General features: G+C 37.5%; 1 protein-coding gene across 5 annotated transcripts in view; it reads right to left on the bottom strand.

The window, feature by feature from the left end:
* The window catches only part of NCKAP5 (NCK associated protein 5), a 783557-nt gene that overhangs the window by 533945 nt on the left and 230017 nt on the right, over nt 1-19595 (bottom strand). For all 5 annotated transcript variants that reach the window (XM_089520139.1, XM_089520143.1, XM_089520141.1 and 2 more), the window contains exon 3: nt 7687-7760. In XM_089520139.1, coding sequence (XP_089376265.1) covers nt 7687-7760 — 74 coding nt within the window. The remainder of the gene's footprint in view (nt 1-7686; nt 7761-19595) is intronic.

Genomic DNA, 19595 nt, shown 5'->3' with positions numbered 1-19595 from the left:
CCCCATTTCCTGTTGCCCAAACAGGATGAATCCTGAATTGGTCATGCTTACAGTATAGCATTGATATACATATGATGAATTATCCATGTGACAAATTGATTTCAGTGGTCTTACTCTAAACATAACTAATAACAGTCCCAACCTGATGTAAAATGTGCATTAATTCTGTTTTAATCCATCAGTATTACCTCAGAAATACTGGAGTCCAAGGTTTAAACAATGAAAAGTGTTCACATTTCTCCAGATCTGTATAAATATACAGCTAAAACATTTCCACCTTCAGTTTTCCAGAATATTTTCTAGCCTCCAGTCAGCATATTCTGGAATCCTGGCTTAGATCGATAATGGAATTTGCTATAAACGTTTCATACTCATCCATGTTACATTGCATTCACACGCCCTCCCAGAATACTGAACTGGTAGAAATCCCCATAGCATCAATATCAACTCTTTATGTCCAAGAAAATAACATTTTTTACTGAAGCATAATTACTACATATCAAGAAAACCTCTGAAATCATATGTTGAAACTGAATTGATGATTCACAGCCACCACAAGTAAATAGACTGTGCAGATGTCTAAACCTTTAGTTAGCCATAATACAGAGCAGTGTGTTAGTAGCAATAAGAGGATGTGACTGGACAACAAAATAATCCTCTTCTCCTGCAAATGGAGAAAATCATTACTTACTATATCATTATTTATTTATAATGGTTAAACAAGGATGGAACTGAGACATAAAGATATTTTGCAAGGCAACTAAAAGAACATCAAATATTCAAAGCATAATGTATTAACTAAAACAAACAAGCCAAAAACAGATCTTGTCTCAAAATGATCTAGGATTTCAACATCCTAATTTAACATTTGCATGCTTCTAGAAAAAAAATATAGTAAGAAATTTGAAATGGGTTGGTTCAGTTGGATTTGTAGATTTTGCTGAGAGGGATTTTTACTGTGTTTTTACAAATCCTGAGGAAAACAAGGATCTGGATATAGGTTCTCAATCTGTTTTTGCAAATTGTTACAAAACATGAGCAATCCTTAAGCAATCTTCCAGAGTATAATATTGTAGCAATAAATTTTCATGTTTGAGAATAGATGGTTATGCCACATAAAGAAAACAAAATCTATCAAGCCCCATAAAATGAGAAGAAGAAATTCCTATCCCATATCCAATTAAGCTTCTTCTTGTGTGCTGTTCTACATGTGGTAACATAGACATTTTGTATGAGCACCATGACTTTGCTTTTAGTCTCCTCTGTTTAAGTTTGGTTCCTATAAATCAGCCTAGGCTATGAGTAATGCTGAAGGAGCTAAATGTTCAGAATTTGTGTCTGTCTGTTTTATTAGCTAGCCCAGAGTAAACTGGGGGGCTATCGTTCAATGTCAGGTTCAATACCCAATGACCCAATATGTTAAAATTGTGGCAGCCACAAATCAAGGGCATAATGAAGTCTGAGAAGTGGTCCATGCTGATTTATTAGGACATCTGTCTGACTGTAGACAATCTAGTGTTGCCCTTGGATAGCATCAGCTATTCCCATGGTCTTCCACATATCAGAGAATCCCTTTATTTAAAAGCCAACACAAAAACCCTCTAGCAAAGCCAAAGGAGTATTTAAAAGTTAATAAAATATTGCCAACATTTTGCATGGGGTATTTGGATAGAATTGTTAAAAATAAACATTCTAAATTAGATTGAAATGTACTATGGCATAGATATTAACAGGAAGACAGTTATATGAAGCACCATCATGTAAACTAGCTGGAGCACTTATAAAATATTTGGAGTCTGGATAAAACTGCAGATTAGAAATTAGAAAATATTGAAGAGATGCAAAGCAACAAACTTTTAATTTCTTCAAATATTTGAGGGAGAAAGTGGAAACGATACTGATGTGAAAATCTGTTTAAATTATTATAACCTGTTTTAATCTGTCTTTTTAACTTGTTAACTTGTTTAATATGTTTTTAATCTTTTAAAATCAGGGGGTTTATTCTTTATAGTGTTTTAAATTAGTCAAACTGGTTTTATTGGATGCCACTCTATGCTCCCTCAACAGAATACAGGTTATGAATATTTAAATGAATAAATATCAATATAGTTAGCAAACTATGCAAATTGTTTTGTATATTTTTCAAAGAAGTAGCTGTGTTAATCTCTTGCAGCATAAAAAGAAGAATGGGAGAGGGAGGGAGGGAATGAAAAATGGATTGCAGTAGCACGTTTAAGACCAATTGGTTTTTATTTTTGCATGAGTTTTTCTCGATATAAACCCACTCTGTACTGCATCCAAAGCAGTGTATTTATATGTATGAATGCCCATGCAGAAATAAAAACCAGTTAGTCTTAAAGAAGCTGCTACATTATTTTCCCCATCCTCTCCCTTCCTCCGTTTTATATTGTTTTGTATACTGTAACTTTTCTCCTTTATCTGTAACTCATGATGCCCAGCCCTGCCACTTTGTCACTTTCCTCATGCAGAAAGTGACAAACCTGAAGAAAGTTTCTGTTCATGGAGAGTCTCTGTGTCTCCATGTGAGCAAGAACAGTGATTTCCAAGGATGCTGTAACACTGCAGAATTAATTCAGTGTGACACCACTTTAACGCTCCTGATTTCATCCTATGGAATCCTGGGATTTGTAATTTGTTGTGGCACCAAAGCTCTCTGACAGAGACAGCTAAATATCTCACAAAATTACAAATCACAGAATTGCATAGCACTGAGTCATGGCAGTTAAAGCAGTGTCAAAGTGCATTAGTTCTGAAATGTAGATGCAGCCTTGTTCTCTTGCTTGTTTGGAAAGTCGAAACCAACAGGAATCTGTCTTCAAACATGTTGCTTTCCATTGAGGGAAGGCTATATTGGAAAGAGTAAGGCCCCTCTCTATATACATTGATTCAAACTGGGTAACACTTGAATAGGAATTAAAATCATGTTCAAAACCATGCTCGTATTTTTATTCATGTTTCTTATTTCTGTTTCTGTTAAGAAGAATGTAAAATAAAGAAGCATGGCTTCAATTCTGAACAACAGCAATATGCAGTGAAACACCCCAAATACACAGCAGAAATAACCCAGTCAGATACCGCCTTAACTGCCCTGGCTCAATGTCAGGGAATTCTTGCAACTGTAGTTTTGTGAGACATTTAGTCTTCTCTGGCAGAGAGCTTTGGTGCCAAAATAAACTACAATTTCCAGAATTCCCTAGCTCTGAGCCAGGGCAGTTAAAGCGGCCTCAAACTGCATTTTTCTGCAATGTGTTTTGGACCAAAGTTAGTAATGCTTATCTGTTATTGTTGTTGATGATGATAATGTGTTTTCACGTTGTTTCCAGCTTATGGAGACACTAAGGAGAACCTACCGTGGGGTTTTCAGTTGCAAGATTTGTTCAGAGGGGGTTTGCCATTGCCTTCCCCTGAGACTGACAAAATGTTACTTTACCAAGTCACCTAGTGGGTTTCATGCTCAAGTGTGGAATCGAACCCTCGTCTCCAGTCATAGTCCAGCACTCAGACCACTATGCCATGCTGGCTCTACTGCTTATCTACCTAAAATTGTTTCCATCTTTCTTATTTATTAATTAATGTGCATTCATGCCTTGACCTGTAAGTCAAAAAGACTGTTTTACACACTACTTGTGTGCACAGTTCTTGTCTTTTTATATGTCCTGTTTGATTATGGTCTCTCTAGTCATGACCACACTGTCAGCAGAAACCCTTGCTGAGTTAGGAGTATCAAGAGAAGATCTGCAGAGCTGCTGTATCAGGACCCTGACACAGCCCATGTCAACCAGTTGGAGACCACTAGTGACTGCAGCCAATGAGACAGATGCTCTTGAAGGACCAACATCCTAGTCGGCGTCATGCTCCATCAAGTTTGTTTATCAACTCTGTCATCAGTCCACCCAATGAAGTAAAGGAAATTCCCAAGGTCAGAGGGCTGCACCTGAAAGTTGCTTCATTCTGTAGCATGATGTCATTCTCTTCTCATGACTAACCATGGGAGAAATAGTCAAGCTCAGCATATATGAAGTCTCATATATTGGAACTGCCACTCATACAACCAAGTAATCCGATTCCTGAGTCTTGCATCTAATCTGCACTGCAAATAATGGTAATGATAATGATGATGACAATGCACTTGGATGCCTCTTTAACTGCTGTGGCTCAAGGCTATAGAATTCTGGGGTTTGCAGTTTTGTGAGTTATTTTGTGAAATATCCTCTGTCAGAGAGCTCTGATGCCACAATGAACTACAAATCCCAAGATTCCATAGGATGGAGCCATGACAGATGTCAACCTGCATTCATACTGCAGTGTGGCAGTGTGGTCTTGGTCAGAGTTTATAAAAAGGCTTGCCTCTAATCAGTATTTCTTAATTGCATTTTTCAACTTCTGAATTTTGTATAGTATAAGTCACATGCTCCTGTTATCAGCTCCAAATCAGGCACCTTCCAAATTTTTTCATGGACTCAACTCTCACCAGGACTAGACAGTGTCCCTCAATTGTTAGCACTCTTCTTGCAAAAGGTGTTAAGCCCATGCATTGCTTTCAATTAACAGAAATGTTTCCAATGAGAGAAATACATCACCGCTATGTCAAATCCATTGCTCTAGCATGCATCCCTCCCACCTGGAAATATATCTCATAATTTTACCCTGTTCTTAAAAGTCAAAAACAAAGTACTTTAACAGCAGGTTCCAGTGGGTTGTGGATACCTGGTATACTGTAACTTTATATATTATTTTATCTTGTCAAATTGTTTTTAATTACTTAAACTGTTTTACTTTGTCAGTTTTGGCCCTGAGATTCTTTGACATAAGGAAGGATATAAATATTTTAAATATTTTAATAAATATTGAGAAGAAAGACAGGCAGGCATGCAGCTGGCTATAATCTTATATGCTGCATCTGCCCTGAAGAAATAATGCAGTCTGACACCATTTGAAGTATATGTCACAAAACTAAAAATCCCAGAATTCCATAGCATTTTGCCAGGGCAGTTAAAACAGTGTCAGAATGCCTTATTTCTGCAGTTCAGATGCAGCCATAGTTATTTACAGACCGTCCCTTCCTACTATAAGGCTTCAGTCCTGTAGGATTTTTTTTCTAAGACTTTGCTCTAGTGAAACCAAGGAGAATTAGTTTTGAGCAGACATTATGTAAGATTGTGTTGGAAATATTTTTTTTCTTGGTTTAAATAGACATTTAAAAATATTTTGTTCTTAAAAGGAGAAATAAAAAAGGTTGCATGTTTAAAAGTTCAGTTCAGCTGTGACCAAAGCTGAGGTCTCTGAGTCCTGACATTTGCTGCTGGCTTTGCAAAATGTTAAGTTAGGGATTACTTTCATTTCTATTGCTAAAAAAAAAAAAAATGAGATAGGCTACATACCCTGAAAATATAGAAAACCATGCATATAGACAGTCCAATCTACTAATTATCAGAAGTTGGGCAATTTTAATATTAGCCTGTTACATTTCAACTCATTGGACAAAATAATCTAAAATCTATTTGATAATAATTCTTTCATATATTTCAGTTATGGCTTCTACTATGTGCTCAGCTAAATATAAATATGGTGAAATGCACACAGTTCTTATGCTCATTATGCCCTAGTTGCTTTGATACATTGATATTTTAAAAGTTTCTCAAGCAAACTCATCTCTAGTAATAAGCATTTCAGGTTAATGAGCTTTTGTAAATTAGATACTCCAGGGGGTGGGGGAGAAGAATATCTGATTAATATTTCTGGATCCTAATGGCTTTTTCTTACAAAACCACCATAGCAGACAAACTTCAGAAGGCAGAGATTCAGAAACAGAGTAGAGTGTGAGAAATATTAAACTTCTTTTTAGTTTAATTTATGAAATAGGAATTTAGAGTAGTAAGATGTTTAAACTACTTTGATATGTGACTGCTGTGGCAGTGCATTTGTCCCACTATGGCTGATGAGCCAGATGCCCCAGATTCCAAGGTGAGCAAATTTGATCACAAGGGTTTATGTCTTGGTTACTTTCCAATTAGACTACTGTAATGAACTCTATTTGGGGGAGCCCTTGAAAAGCTACATCTCATGCAAAATGGAATGGTTAGACTACTGTGTGTTTTAGTGTCCACATATCAATAGTATATTACCAACTGCACTGTCTTTCAGGTTGCCTCTGAACCCAATTCGAAATGCTGTTTTTTACTTACAAAGCCCTAAGTGGCTTGGGGTTTCGATATCTGGATATTATTTCCCCCATGTGAGCCCACCTGTAATACAAGAACAATGGAGGCCCTATTTCAATTCCTATTACATTTCCCATTGCTTTGAGGAGCTAGGTTGGTTTGTACATAAGACAGGGGTCTCTCTACTGTACCACACCACTTATGGGACTTCCTTCCAGTGGAAATAAGACTGGTTCCATACGTGCTTAGCTGTATACCTTCTGCAACTTTAAACTAGGGTTGGCGTTTTGGGGCTGCTTTATCGGTGCACTGTTTTTTAAAATCTGTTTTAATCTGGGTTGTGTGTGTTTTTTGAAAAAATCTGTTGTGCTGCATCTTGAGAGACCTAGAAGGTTCCATCATCATCATCATCAAGCAGTTTTATCAATTATAATAACATATGCACATGCCTACTCAAATATGTGAGGCATGTAGAATTATATGTCTTCATAAAGAAGAAAATTAATGTGTAACTTAGGGTGACCAGATATCATAACAAAGGAAGAAAAGGCACTGCAAAATGTAGGGCATTCAAGAAAAATAGAGGACATTACAAAATAAAAACTAAAAACACTCATAGATATAGAAATTCATGCTTCTTAGGCATGCTAAAAATGGAGGATGTTTTGGAATTCCTCCTGGACAGAAGGTTGAAATCTAGGCCATGTTGGAGAATGTCTGGTCATCCTGTATGTAATCAGGCTTTTCTATTAAAAAAAATGACCATCAAAATGCATTTCAAATGGGGAAGTATATTTTGTGAAACTTCCAGAAAGATTAGTAGATTCTGAACCAAGGCAGGATTCCACCAGAGAATTGCTTGACAAAAAAGTCCTTAGACATCATTATGGGTGACAAAGATGTGTCCACAGTGCACAGTTACACTAATATGATACTGCTTTAATGGTTATGGTCACATCCCATATAATACTGGGATTTGTAGTGTGGTGAGGTGCTTGGAATTCTCTCCTAGTCTGCTGTAGGTTCATAAAAATGAAGAAGATTTCTCTAGCAGCCAGATTTCTAAGTGCCTCATTCAACTTCACGTACCAGGATTCCATAGGATAGAGTCACTGCTGTTAAAGTGGTATTAAATTGCTATCATTATACAGTATGGATAAAACCTATCAAGAAACAGGTACCACAGGAAAAGACTGTCACTGTGAAGCTCAGATGGTTGAAAAGAACAAGCAGATCCTTATGCTAGCATTCAGTCTGACATAATACTACAATATATAATTAATGTCACACTAACTATCAGATGGGGATAATTATCCATTAATTAGTGTTTAAGTCAATAGATGAGATTTCAATATTTGACATTACATTTGAAGGCATGGCAAAAGTAAATGGAAGTCATACTGGTTTCTCAGGATGATGGGGGACAAGTTCTAATGAAATGTGAGGAGAGATCATTCTAAATAGATATATGATTGCCTTGTGTATATGAACAAATAACACTTACCTCCATACATTCCAGCGTTGCTCTTCCAACTGAGTTAGCAAATGGTCAATATATTTATTAGAATCCATATATTCCTGCAAAAAAAAGCAAAAGGATCAGAAAAAGAATTCACAGATTTCAAATTGATTTAACAAAGATTGTTTTTAATCACTGTAAATAGATAGTTTTCACTATCTGTATCCCCCACCTCACAGAGCAGTAACAGATACTTGTGGGGATAAATAGCAATCGATATAGAAAAGTAGCATGACAACATGGTATAGTGGTTTGAGCATTGGACTAGGACTCTGGACACCAGGGTTCAAATCCCAACCTGGCCATGGAAACCCACTGGGTGACCTTGGCAAGTCACTCCCTTTCAACCTCAAAGGAAGGCAAAGCCAACCTCCGCTGAACAAATTCTGCCAAGAAGACCCTGTGATAGGGTCACATAAATCAGAAATGACTTGAGGGCAACAACGGGACTAACAATCCCATGCGTGTGTAATAGAAAAATAAAAAATAGTCAAGAAAGTTTGTCATGGCTTTTCCATGTTATGAACAATTTGATAGGAAAACGTATTGCTTAATTTGAGATAAATAAGTAAGTATTCATATAATTATTATAAAAGGAAGAAGAAATTACCAAAGTATTAAAAATATATAATTACTAAACAATTTGTAAGCAGCCATATCTTATCTTCATCTAACAATATGTCTCCTTTAAGTTAAATTGAATGTAAATATGAATGATAAATTAATTGATTATAATTATAATTTATAATTGCAATGTGCCATCAGGCTATATAATTACTTTTAAAAGAAACAATGTATAATAGTGTTGTTAAAGAAATTTCTTGGTGGTATTTTATGCATCCACCAAAATAGAAAGGGTGCACCCTCTTTCTGAGAATACACACATTTTTCAAACGTCGATGGTTTGTCTTGTAAAGTTTTATTATTGATGGTGAAGGTATATGGTTGTGGAATTGTTTATAACATTAATGACAAGTCTTTCTTCTGCCATTTCTTCTCATAATTGAAGAGTACAACATGGGAGCACTATGAATAATGGAACATTGCCACAGCTCTTTTTAACATGAAAATATATGTTACAAGAGAATATCATATTTCATCCACACTGGGTACATTTTATTTTCCCTGAAGTTTTCAGTAGCTTTGTGGTGGCCTCTCAGTTTACAAATAGATTATGAAATTGGAATAGAATGGATGTCTTAATGTCAAGATATTTACCAGAAAACATGCATTAAAATGCATCTAGGAATACCTATATATTCTTTTTTGGGAAGAATGAATAAGTTGATTGAAAATTGGGTCATGCTATCTTAAAATTCTTTGATTTTTGGATAACAAGATGACATTGTTTGGAGCAGATGCTCCAAGTCAGTTGGAAGACTATGATTAGGAAGATTTTTATCATTAAAAATAATGAATGGCTCCAGCATTTTTACTTTTATACCCCTGCAGTATTTATTTTGCTCTCCTAATGAAATTGCTACAGTGGGCCTTCTGAAATTATATTGGTTATCGCTATGACAATTAAAGATTGTCCCATGGAATGGCATTTGTCATTTATCATCTGTTCCAGTCTGTCAAACTACATAATTCTGATGCTATTAGGAAACAGCTGGCCAGATACTTAACAGCATTACAGTACAGTACAGTATTTACTCTCCTGCTACTTCACGCACCTAATACAAGATTTTTGGAACTGTGTTCTTCTGATATTCTACTCATACTCTATCACAATGTTACACCGATAAGTGGGATACAGCAGATAACATCTTTAAAAGAGGATGAAGGAAGTGTATTGAAAATGCACACTAGAGGTACATCGTTTAATTAGATTATCTCAAATACTTAATTGTCAAAATCTGGTTTCAAAAGGTATGCATGTGTAGGAAGCCTCCTTTTTATCAAAAGTTCCAATGGAAAAGGAAAAAACCATTCTGACCACCATCGTTTTGACCTCAGACATCCCAAGAAGGCTTTAAGTTGACTAATGTGAGAAAAGGTGCTGGATCCTGCATAAGGCAGCAGTGTTGCTTTGCTTTTTTGTGAATCTTGGTTGTTTGGCTCTGCTCTTGAGTCTATGAACACGCAACATTTGCACATTTTAAAATAAAATCCTCTTTGTTAGTTGTAACTTGAGTTCCCTCATAGTTAATCCTGTTATAAATAGGCATAAAGATCTTAGCAAATTTTACCTAGCCTTTTTGCAAGCCTTTGAGCTAATAAATATTCCCCAACATTTCAAAGGATATACTGCAATTTCTGGTGGGGCATGAAAAGTTACCTTTTTTGGTAACAATATGTACACACACATACATACTCTTCTTTCAGGAACCCCAAAGTACAGTATATATAAATTGCATGGTACAATGTTGTTCACTATGCACTGTTAAAAATAAATATTTAGAATCTCAACTCTTGCTCACTGTTCTCTAGCAGAATAGTAACCAATACTGGAGCTAATGAATCTTCAACAGAAACAGGTTATGTATGATGTGTTATGGGAGAAGATGGGAGGGTGACACCATGAGTTACTGTACCATGTGACACCAACCCTCGTAACACACTGCTCTGCATGTCACCTAGATGGAGACAACCCTCCCACATTTTCTAAATGGAGTTTGGGGCATCTGGGGGCAAAATAAAATAAAATAAAATAATTTATTTATTTGTAAGAATGGTCATAGTGTGGTGGGTCTCCTGTGGGGTTAATGCAATCCACAGTTGTTCACCTTTGGTGTACTGAGGTACCTCCAGCTAGAGTACAGGCATTGTATTCTCAACTGTAACAGAGAGAGACATAGATACAAATATAATTTGGATCATATAGAGTTTCATATCAGGCATTGCTTCTGCTCAGATTTTACTTGGGCTACTAACTGTGAGTGATACTATATGTAGAGACCCACACATATTCTCCCCAGAGTTCTAAGTGTACTCCTAGGCCTAAATCTAATGGTTTGTCCCAAGTAGAGTAGACATATTAAATCAAAGGCAGCTTGGTAAGGCAACACATATGTAGTTTGGTTGATTTAATGAGTCTATTCTCTGTCGTAATCCCACCTCGATACGCAGGGAGAGGCAGGTAATACTACTACTACTACTACTACTACTAATAATAATAATAACAACTCCAACTAGGATTTACAACTGAATTTAAGACATAAAGTTTTGCCACATACTTATTTTCACTTCAAAACTGGAGTGTAGCTAGGATAACAGGTTGCCCAAGATCCTGTTCGTTTTGTATGCGACATAAGAATCCCAATGGACTTTGAAACACAGAGAAGGTGGCAGCAGCCTACAGCAGAAAATCCTTTTAGCATCCCAGGCCTGTGCAACCTTCCTCCATTCATAACATGATACCATGGGCTGCAGTTAGAAATTCAAATTGTAAGGATGGTGGTGGGACTCACCCTAGAAAGGCCATAATGTCACCTGTCCTTTCAGAAATCATGATGTGACTGAACTAAGAGCCAGCTATTGAGACAAAAGGACAGTTTCTCTCTGAAACTGACTAAGGAGTTAAAATAACCAAGGTCTGAGTAATCAGCATTTTTTAAAATATGGGCAAGTAGGAACTATGCCATTGCTAGAGCACTGTTTACAAGAAAACAGGTCAAATAAAAAAAATACACTGATTGTAAGTGATGGTTTTAAGTGACTGGCCTCTACAGCATATGGTGTTTGCATGTGACTCATGGATGAGATGGATCAAATGAGACAGGAGGTGTTGACAAGGCATGAAAAGTATTTATGTGACTTGGAAGAAATCTAATAACGTTATTTTTTCCCTGGTGCAATTTTCATGCTGATATTCAGTACCAAAATAGGACACTTTCTTGGTCTCATCATTCTGACTCCACATTTATGGTGATGGGATTGCAAGATATTTTTAAACTGAATTCAAGGCAGATTGCTAAAAAGCATAGCTTATGGTCTTCCTTAGAGGATATCCCAAGGCTCTTTTCTGTGAAGTAGCAAGCCAGACATTCAATAAGCCTGATCTCAGGATGTAGCTCACATGGAAAAAGGGACATAACAGGTTCATTACTCAAGAAATGAACTCCATAGTTACTCCTTTATTATGGACTGGTTTCCATTTATGTCTTTTATTAATAGAAACAGAGGTAATCCAGATCCACCTGGTTCTCATATCAGTCTTTGGAATAACATTTTAACATGAAGGCCACAAAAATGTGTGTGTGTGTGTGTGTGTGTGTGTGTGTGTGTTATATGTTTTATTAGGGAATGCCACAAACAGTCTGTAAAGTGTATTGCCTTCTGTGAATTTTGTTAAGTTATATTTCTTTCAATCAAAAACAAAGCAATAAGGGATTATTTCAATTTGGGCTAAATGGGAATAAAATGAAATGTATTTATACATGTGAGACTCAATCTTTTCTTTATAGCAAAACTTTAAGGTACCACTGGATTCCTTGTGTTTCATTAGGATAAAAATAACAATTTATTAAAAATATATATTTGATTAGTATGCTGCCCTGAGGTCTTGTAATGTAGAATGGGATATAAATATTTTCAATCTTTATTGTATATACTTGACTATATGTTGACCCCATATATAAGCTGAAGGCAGGTTTGGAGGACAAAATCATTTATATTGATATGACCCATTGATCTGAGGATAAAACTTGGGCTTGTAACAAAGGATGTAGATGTAGCAAAGGAAAAAGATGCCAAAGAACATGCAAAATCCTGGCATGCTTAACTGTTTGTGCTCTCCGTAAAGGCTGGATGGATGAGGAGAGAACTATAGTAAATGGTGGCAGTGTGATACACGAAAGAGATTAGGCATGAGCAGGGCTAAGAAAACATGCACATGTCAAAAAGGATGAAAAGGCAAAGCAAAGAAAAAGATGACTTAGGCCTGAAACAGATGGGCCAAAAAGTGCAGCTTCCAACCACTTCAGAGGTGTGGCATTCAGACAATGCACACCCGTGAATCAGCTGAAAGCCGCTCCATAACTGCCTAAGGCAGCCTGAAGCTGGCCTGAAAAGGAGTGGCGAAAAGCCGCTCCTTGCTGGCGACACGTTAAGGATTGCCATGGTCCCAGGATGACTGCTCTGCTTCACCCCTATGATAGCAATGATTATAGCCCTTAACTTTAATGTGATAACTGGCTGATTTTAACCCAGAAAAGTGGACAAACATACACAAATAACTTATTAAAATCCTTCAGAGTTTGAGTCCTCTGTGCTCCTTTGAGGGGAACTGCCAAAGAGCTGCCAACAGCAGCATTTTCCCATCTAAGCATTCAAAAAGATCAGAAGCAATTGTGGCAGAGAGAGTAGAGGTGGTAGATGTTTCTTTTAGGTGCTCCTGGAATGGACTAAGCTCTCACTTTTTGCTACTCTACTCAGAGAAGGGGATGATTCCTTTCCTTTCCTTTCTTTTCTTGATAAGTTCACCTAGGTTTGGGGGGGTCATGTTTTTGTGTAAAATTTCTAGACATATACATGAGGATATGCAGTTTGTATTAATTCAGTATCAGGTGATTACTAACCCCAAATGAGTACTAAGAAAACCCAAGAATGATGTGAAAATTCATAGCAACTAGTTGACCTACCTACCTTGCAATATTTTGTTTATCTATTTATTTAATTTGTATCCTGCCTTTCTCTGGTATAAGACCTAAAGCAGCTTACAACAATTTAAAGCAAAGTTAGTGAAACTCTTACCTAAGTTTAAAAACTATTAGAAATGATTAGATTCAAAACAAATAATTACAATAATTTGAAGCACATTTAAAACATAATTAAAAAGATAAAGATTGCAAAGATAAAAGATAATATCACAGTACACTACATGGAAAACACCTGTGTGTCACATGATTTAAGAACCCAAGGCTTGCCAAATTGTCTTTTGAAAACAACCTTTCATTTGCAATTTCAACAAAGTAATATATGCTTGATATTTTGAAATGACTTGTGGTCCACTATTAAATATTTGTGTCAGATCTATATCAGATGTCAATAAACATCTGAGTTTTGATGGAAGTGTGAAAAGGAACAAAATATGCATTAATTTCAGTGTTGTGTACATTACCCCATGGATTTAAGGGATACATTATGGAAATGCATCATAGAAATGTAGATCTTCTCATAGATTATGGATACTGAGTTCATTTCTTTATGGATGTAAGGCATGCATCATGGAAATATGACCTTTATAAAAATAAATCAATATACAGTAGCTAGAACAATACAAACTTCAAACCTCTGTGAAAATTAAATTGCCTAATAAAGAAATGAATCCGTGAACTTTGCAGTCAGATGCATATTTTCCAGTCATCCTAAACCCATGGAGAGGAAGCCACAATATCGTTTTATTGACCAACACTGGGCTCCATTTGCACCCAAGGAAGACTGGTTATAAATTGCTGCAGCAACAGACATTTCCATTTGGTGGACGGCAATTTTCTCAGTGTTTCCACTATGCTTTCCATCAGCCAAGCTGGTGGTTCCTCATCCCCTTTTCCTTTGTATGTATGTGTATGTGTTTATGTGAAATATGTATATACTGTATACAATTAGCAAACAACTGAAATATATAACACAAGAAAAATGTTCGAAATTGAATTGCATAATAGATGGCAGTTTAAAACACTAGCATTCTCCAGTGGATGATGGTATTGCTACGGTGTACACATACACACAATCTTTTTTCCCTATCAGGGTGTTACCAAATTCTGTCTGTAATTGGTGAGTGAATTTTTATTTCAGCAGAGGAGCAAAGGGACTTCAGCCATCACTAAAATGAATAAGAATGTTTATCATTTCCTCTCCCTACCTCATGTGGACACTTCCTAATGTATCAAGGGTCCTTAAACTTACACAGTGAAGGTTACCCAAATCCATTGATTCCCTACTACAGAAGATCCTATAAAGGATGAAAGGGTGAAGGAGGCTGCAATCAATTCAGCGTATCCATTTTAAGACTAAGGAAATGGAGTCATATAAATTTTAGGTGGAATGCCATCTGTAAGCACTATCAGTTCAGTAGGCTAATGGGAGTGAAAAACCCCATCAAAATTCCTTACCCAAAGGTCTGCTGTTCATTTGCCCAGACTCTCTTTATAAAAACATTGCTGACTTAGAAAATCATTCCCCAGAGCTATACACAGTAGCTCCTGTATGTTGTGACCTGTCATGAAGACACAGACATGAAAGATTAGCAATAAGAGGCCAACAGGAGTGCAAAGGCTGGGGCTTCCTTGTCTGCAGACATGCCAACACATTCTTCACCCCTTTAGTAAGACAGCTGAGAGGCATCTTGCTTTCATTGTTTCCTCCCTTCACTTTGTCTTTCTTTCCTGTGTCTGACAGCACACCCAGTTCTAGCCATAAAAGTGTTGTTGTTTTTCTGGAGGAACAGGACTTGTTAAGGCAGGTTTTAATGTAACATCTGTTTTGCAGTAGCCAGCAGTGCTCATGTTCATCTTGTCAATGTATATTTATTTTCTCAGAATCATGTTGTACAACCAGCATGAAACTCGTATACATATACTGTATGTGTGAAGTCATTCATACCCATCTACACATAAATATATAATGCACATACAGTGTGCCTGTGTCATACGTGGACGCCTTTTACACAGCTTCCAGCTTACATTGGAAGCCCTGCGCCATTTAATAAATGGTGCATGTGACCGTGGTGCTCGCACTGCCATGCCATCGCGTGCACGAGCCCCATTATCCTTAATGGACTCAAGCATAGGAGGAACTTGCCTTATGTGGCAGGGTCTGGAATGGATCCCCACATAAGGCAAGGGACCACTTTACTATACATATACACACTGCAAATTTAAACATATATATGTACATCTCCACTGAAGGTAGAGAGCCAGCATGGTGTAGTAGTTTCAATGCTTGGCTATGACTCTGAGAGACCAGGTTTGACCATGGAAACTCACTAGGTAGCCTTGGGCATGTCACACTCTTTCAGCCTCAGAGGAGTAGCTCGTGGAGTAATTGTAGAAAGCAGCAACACATTGAATAACATCATATGAGAGCAGCTAGCCAAAATTATTAATTTTCATCAGGAGGAGGGAAAATATTATTCATTGGGTAATGGGTATGCGAGTTATATCCTGCAGGAACAGCCAAAAGCCACAGATTCAGTACAAATATTAAGATTTTGTAGTTTGAGAGAGGGAGTCATCAGGCAGACCCAGCAACATCAGGGACTGCCTGAAGGAAGAGGCCCCTCCCTCCTCAACTGTCATCTTGGCCTCAGAGGGAGCGATCAGGCAGACCCAGCAACATCAGGGACTGCCTGAAGGACGAGACTTCTCCCTCCTTTGTCACCTTGTATTTTGTATTGCATTATGATTTTTACTGTACACCGCTATGATCATTGCAGAATAGCGGTCTATAAATAAAACATATTATTATATTATTATAAAAGAGAGCTGATTTTTTTAAATCATGAGACAGTCAAAACTAGTGTGACTCAACAAGCTATGTTCATGGAATTATCACAAAGAAGCTTAGTATTCCTCTAATGCCATATAGACAGAATAGACAGCAATCATGTGCCATTGCTTGAAGAAGAAATTTGTGGTAGAATTTGGTGAAATGAAGTGTCCTTTTTGAAAAGAAAGATGTAATTAAAATTTCTAATACAATCTCAACTGCAAGGAGCAAGTCTACTGAAATAACTGAGGTAGGTTTTATGTTTTTATGACAGACGTAATACTACCTTACTAAAAAAGAAAGAAAGAATTGTCCCAACGCTTTGGTAAACCCTAATGAAATGTTTTCTTCCTTAAAATGCATTTTGGATTATATTTTATATCTTAAAAGCAATAAATTTAATAATATTGCTTGCAGAGTTCTAACATTCTTAATCCTCTGAGTAATTCATGCACTCAGTCACTAGTATCATAACTTTAACTTAGTACTACAACAGAAGGCACTAAAAATAAATGTTTCTTTTGCTGTTCTAATTAAGTATTAATAACATGGCCTACAATTACCCTTTGCCAGTGCTTACATGAAAGAGTATAGACATTTCTTTTCCATTTACAACTGCAAAAGTATCTCATTTTGCCTTATCTGTTTGGTTTACATAACTGTAATGTTAAGGGCAATAATCGTTCTACTTAATGCTCAGCCTTTATTTTGTCTTTATGTTCAATTCTATGTCTATTTAGGATTTAGGAGACTAAATCATATTATCTTGCACTTGTAAGCCTCCCACCCTTGGTTCCTGTGAAGAAGGGAAGGATTCAAAACAAAAAATAAACAAACAAAAAACCCCAAAATAATTAAATAATATAATTAAATACATTGAACAAATGGAAATAATAATCCTAGTAATAATAATAGAAAATCCCAAAAATAAACTATAAACTATAAATAAAACTTAATATTGTCAAGCGATAAGAAGCCATAATTATACTGAGATCACTGAGAAATGGGAGAAAATTCCATAGCCTGGGAGAGGCAAAGGAGAAGACTTTAATCCTTATCACACAAGACTGGCTGGAACAGTATAAAAGGGGCCAGGAAGGGAATGGAACAAGTGAGGGACGAGTGAGGGATGCATTTTACCACACACAGAACACCACCACTGCCAGAAGTCCCCGTTCCGTTCCCCATCTGTTTCCCAGCCGTCCCAGAGGAGGAGACTTTTTAGAAATATTCTGCACAGTTCTCAAAAATCTCCTCCTCTGTGATGGATGGGGGAATGGAACGGAACGGTATGGGGACTTCCTGTGTGCGGTAAAATGCGTTCCACACTCATTCTGTTCCCTTCCTGGTCCCTTTTGTACCGTACCAGGAGCCCTGTGCAATAAGGCTTTTTCTCTTGTCTCCTCACCAAACATGACTTCTAGCAGTGCTGGGGCTGAGAGATAGCCCAATATAAACTGAAGGGAAGTTCATGTTAAGAAAAGATTTATGCCCTGGTTTTGAAGCCATGCTGCACAGTAATATAAACTTTCAGCAACACATACCATTACATTTGTCTCCCTGCTTGGCGACCCAAAGAAACCAGAGACTCATTTACTGGTAACTCTAATATGACTACACATACAGTGTGAGCAAAGTATGAGCACATGGGCAGTGTAACATATGAACACTTGCCTAACAATGCAGGTACGCACAACAGAAATCACCGAGTGGGATTTCCCTAGCAATCTGACATTCATAAACTATATGTTATGCAGTCCACACTTTACAAAAGAATACTTAAACTATGCAAAGAAATATTGTAGTACCTTTGAAATTAACATCTGTGGCGTCCCTGACCCTGGTGTCACTCAGTACAAGGGGGACTGCTGGGAGGGGGGGGCAAGGGGCTTCAGGGGAGCAAAAGGGCACACTTGGGCTTCTCCTTTGCTGCTGCAGTGCCAACCTCCTTATGAGAAGACGAGCAGTGCCTCAGTGAAACCAGAAGGGGGCTGCTTGGCCCTTCTCACTCTGCAGCAGGAGGAGGGCCCGACCAGGTATCACTCCTCTTGTGGGGTGTCACTGGGTCCAGGCCACACACCCCACAGCCCTCTAATGATGCCACTGACTGAGAGAAAGAAATTTGTATGAGCTTTCATAGACTGAGAGGCTGTCTGTATGGGTTAAAAGAAGCAGCCCTGCCCCATTTCAAACCCTACCTGTGTGGATGATGCATGTAGCTGAAATGGGAAGAAAATAGACTCAGGGCTTAACAAGGAGCAACACAACCTCCCAGTTTGCTGTGGTTCCAGCCAAAAAGAGTGAACTATTGCCAGACTCCACCCTGATGTGGAGAGAGAAGAAAGGGCTAGCGAGCTGCTGGTGCCATTGCTGTCCATAATTTTTATGTCATCCATCTGTAAATCAATTGCACAAGCACATGAGTGGTCAGTTGCACCACTGACCCATTGCACCATTGACCCTTCACACACACCATTAAGTGAAATGACAACAAGCATGTCAGGTCACCAACATTACAATGGATTTAATAAATACAGTTAAAAAAAAAAAAACCGGCCTGGTCCAACAGGGGAATATAGGGGAAGAGGGGGAAATGGGCATGTACAGGGGCTCCATGATCATGGTGTGCTAATGTGTCACTGGATGTACCAATGCACTGTACAGGCAGTCACTTTATCCTGTGATTAGTTAGCCGATTGTGCATCCAGTTGTCCAGGTCATCCAATGGGCTGGCACTTGGGCAAGATGAGGGAGGCAATTGGCAGCTGCCATGTACGTACAATATTGGGACAAAAAAAATGTTGCATAAATACTCCATTTTTGTGGATTACAGAGTGTGTGGAGAAGTGTAAAATGTACATCAGTTATTGGACCATTGTGGGAGCTAGGGGTACATCAATCAGAATATTCTGCTGACAAATTGGGGAACCCTAGCAGTATGCTAGCTTTTCCCATTCATCTGCTGAGATCCTCAGTCTACTTCATCAGATGAATCTGACTCAGTCCTACAAAAGCTTATGCTACAAAGGCCTTTTTCTCAGTCTCGAATGTGTTACAATATCCCTTTGCATATGAATCCAGACTAACACAACTGTATCTTTGAATACTTAAATACTTAAATTTTGAACACTTTGAATACTTAAATTAGAAATTTTTGTTTTCATAAAAGAACAATGCAAGTCTCTGATCTAGAACACGGTTTTGATCTGAATAAAGGCCCTACATCACTTTACTGGTAAAAATCATCCTGATCCTGGCTCCTATTTGCTCCTGTATCAGGAACCCATTTTATATTGGGATGTCACGGCTGCTTTTTTTTTAAAAAAAATGAAATTAAAAATGATCCATGAAATCATATTTTTAACAATGAGAAGAATGGATTGTGTGGTTTGGCAGTAATGTGCATTGCCAGGAAATATTTTTTCCAGGATCTCTTTCAAGCTCCCAGGATATGCATCATA

The sequence above is a fragment of the Sceloporus occidentalis genome, unplaced genomic scaffold (assembly GCF_023333645.1).
Source record: "Sceloporus occidentalis isolate IW3139 unplaced genomic scaffold, rSceOcc1.0.p SCAF_4, whole genome shotgun sequence".
In the NCBI taxonomy this organism is placed as follows: Eukaryota; Metazoa; Chordata; class Lepidosauria; order Squamata; family Phrynosomatidae; genus Sceloporus; species Sceloporus occidentalis.
This window is presented reverse-complemented; position numbering and strand designations above follow the sequence as displayed.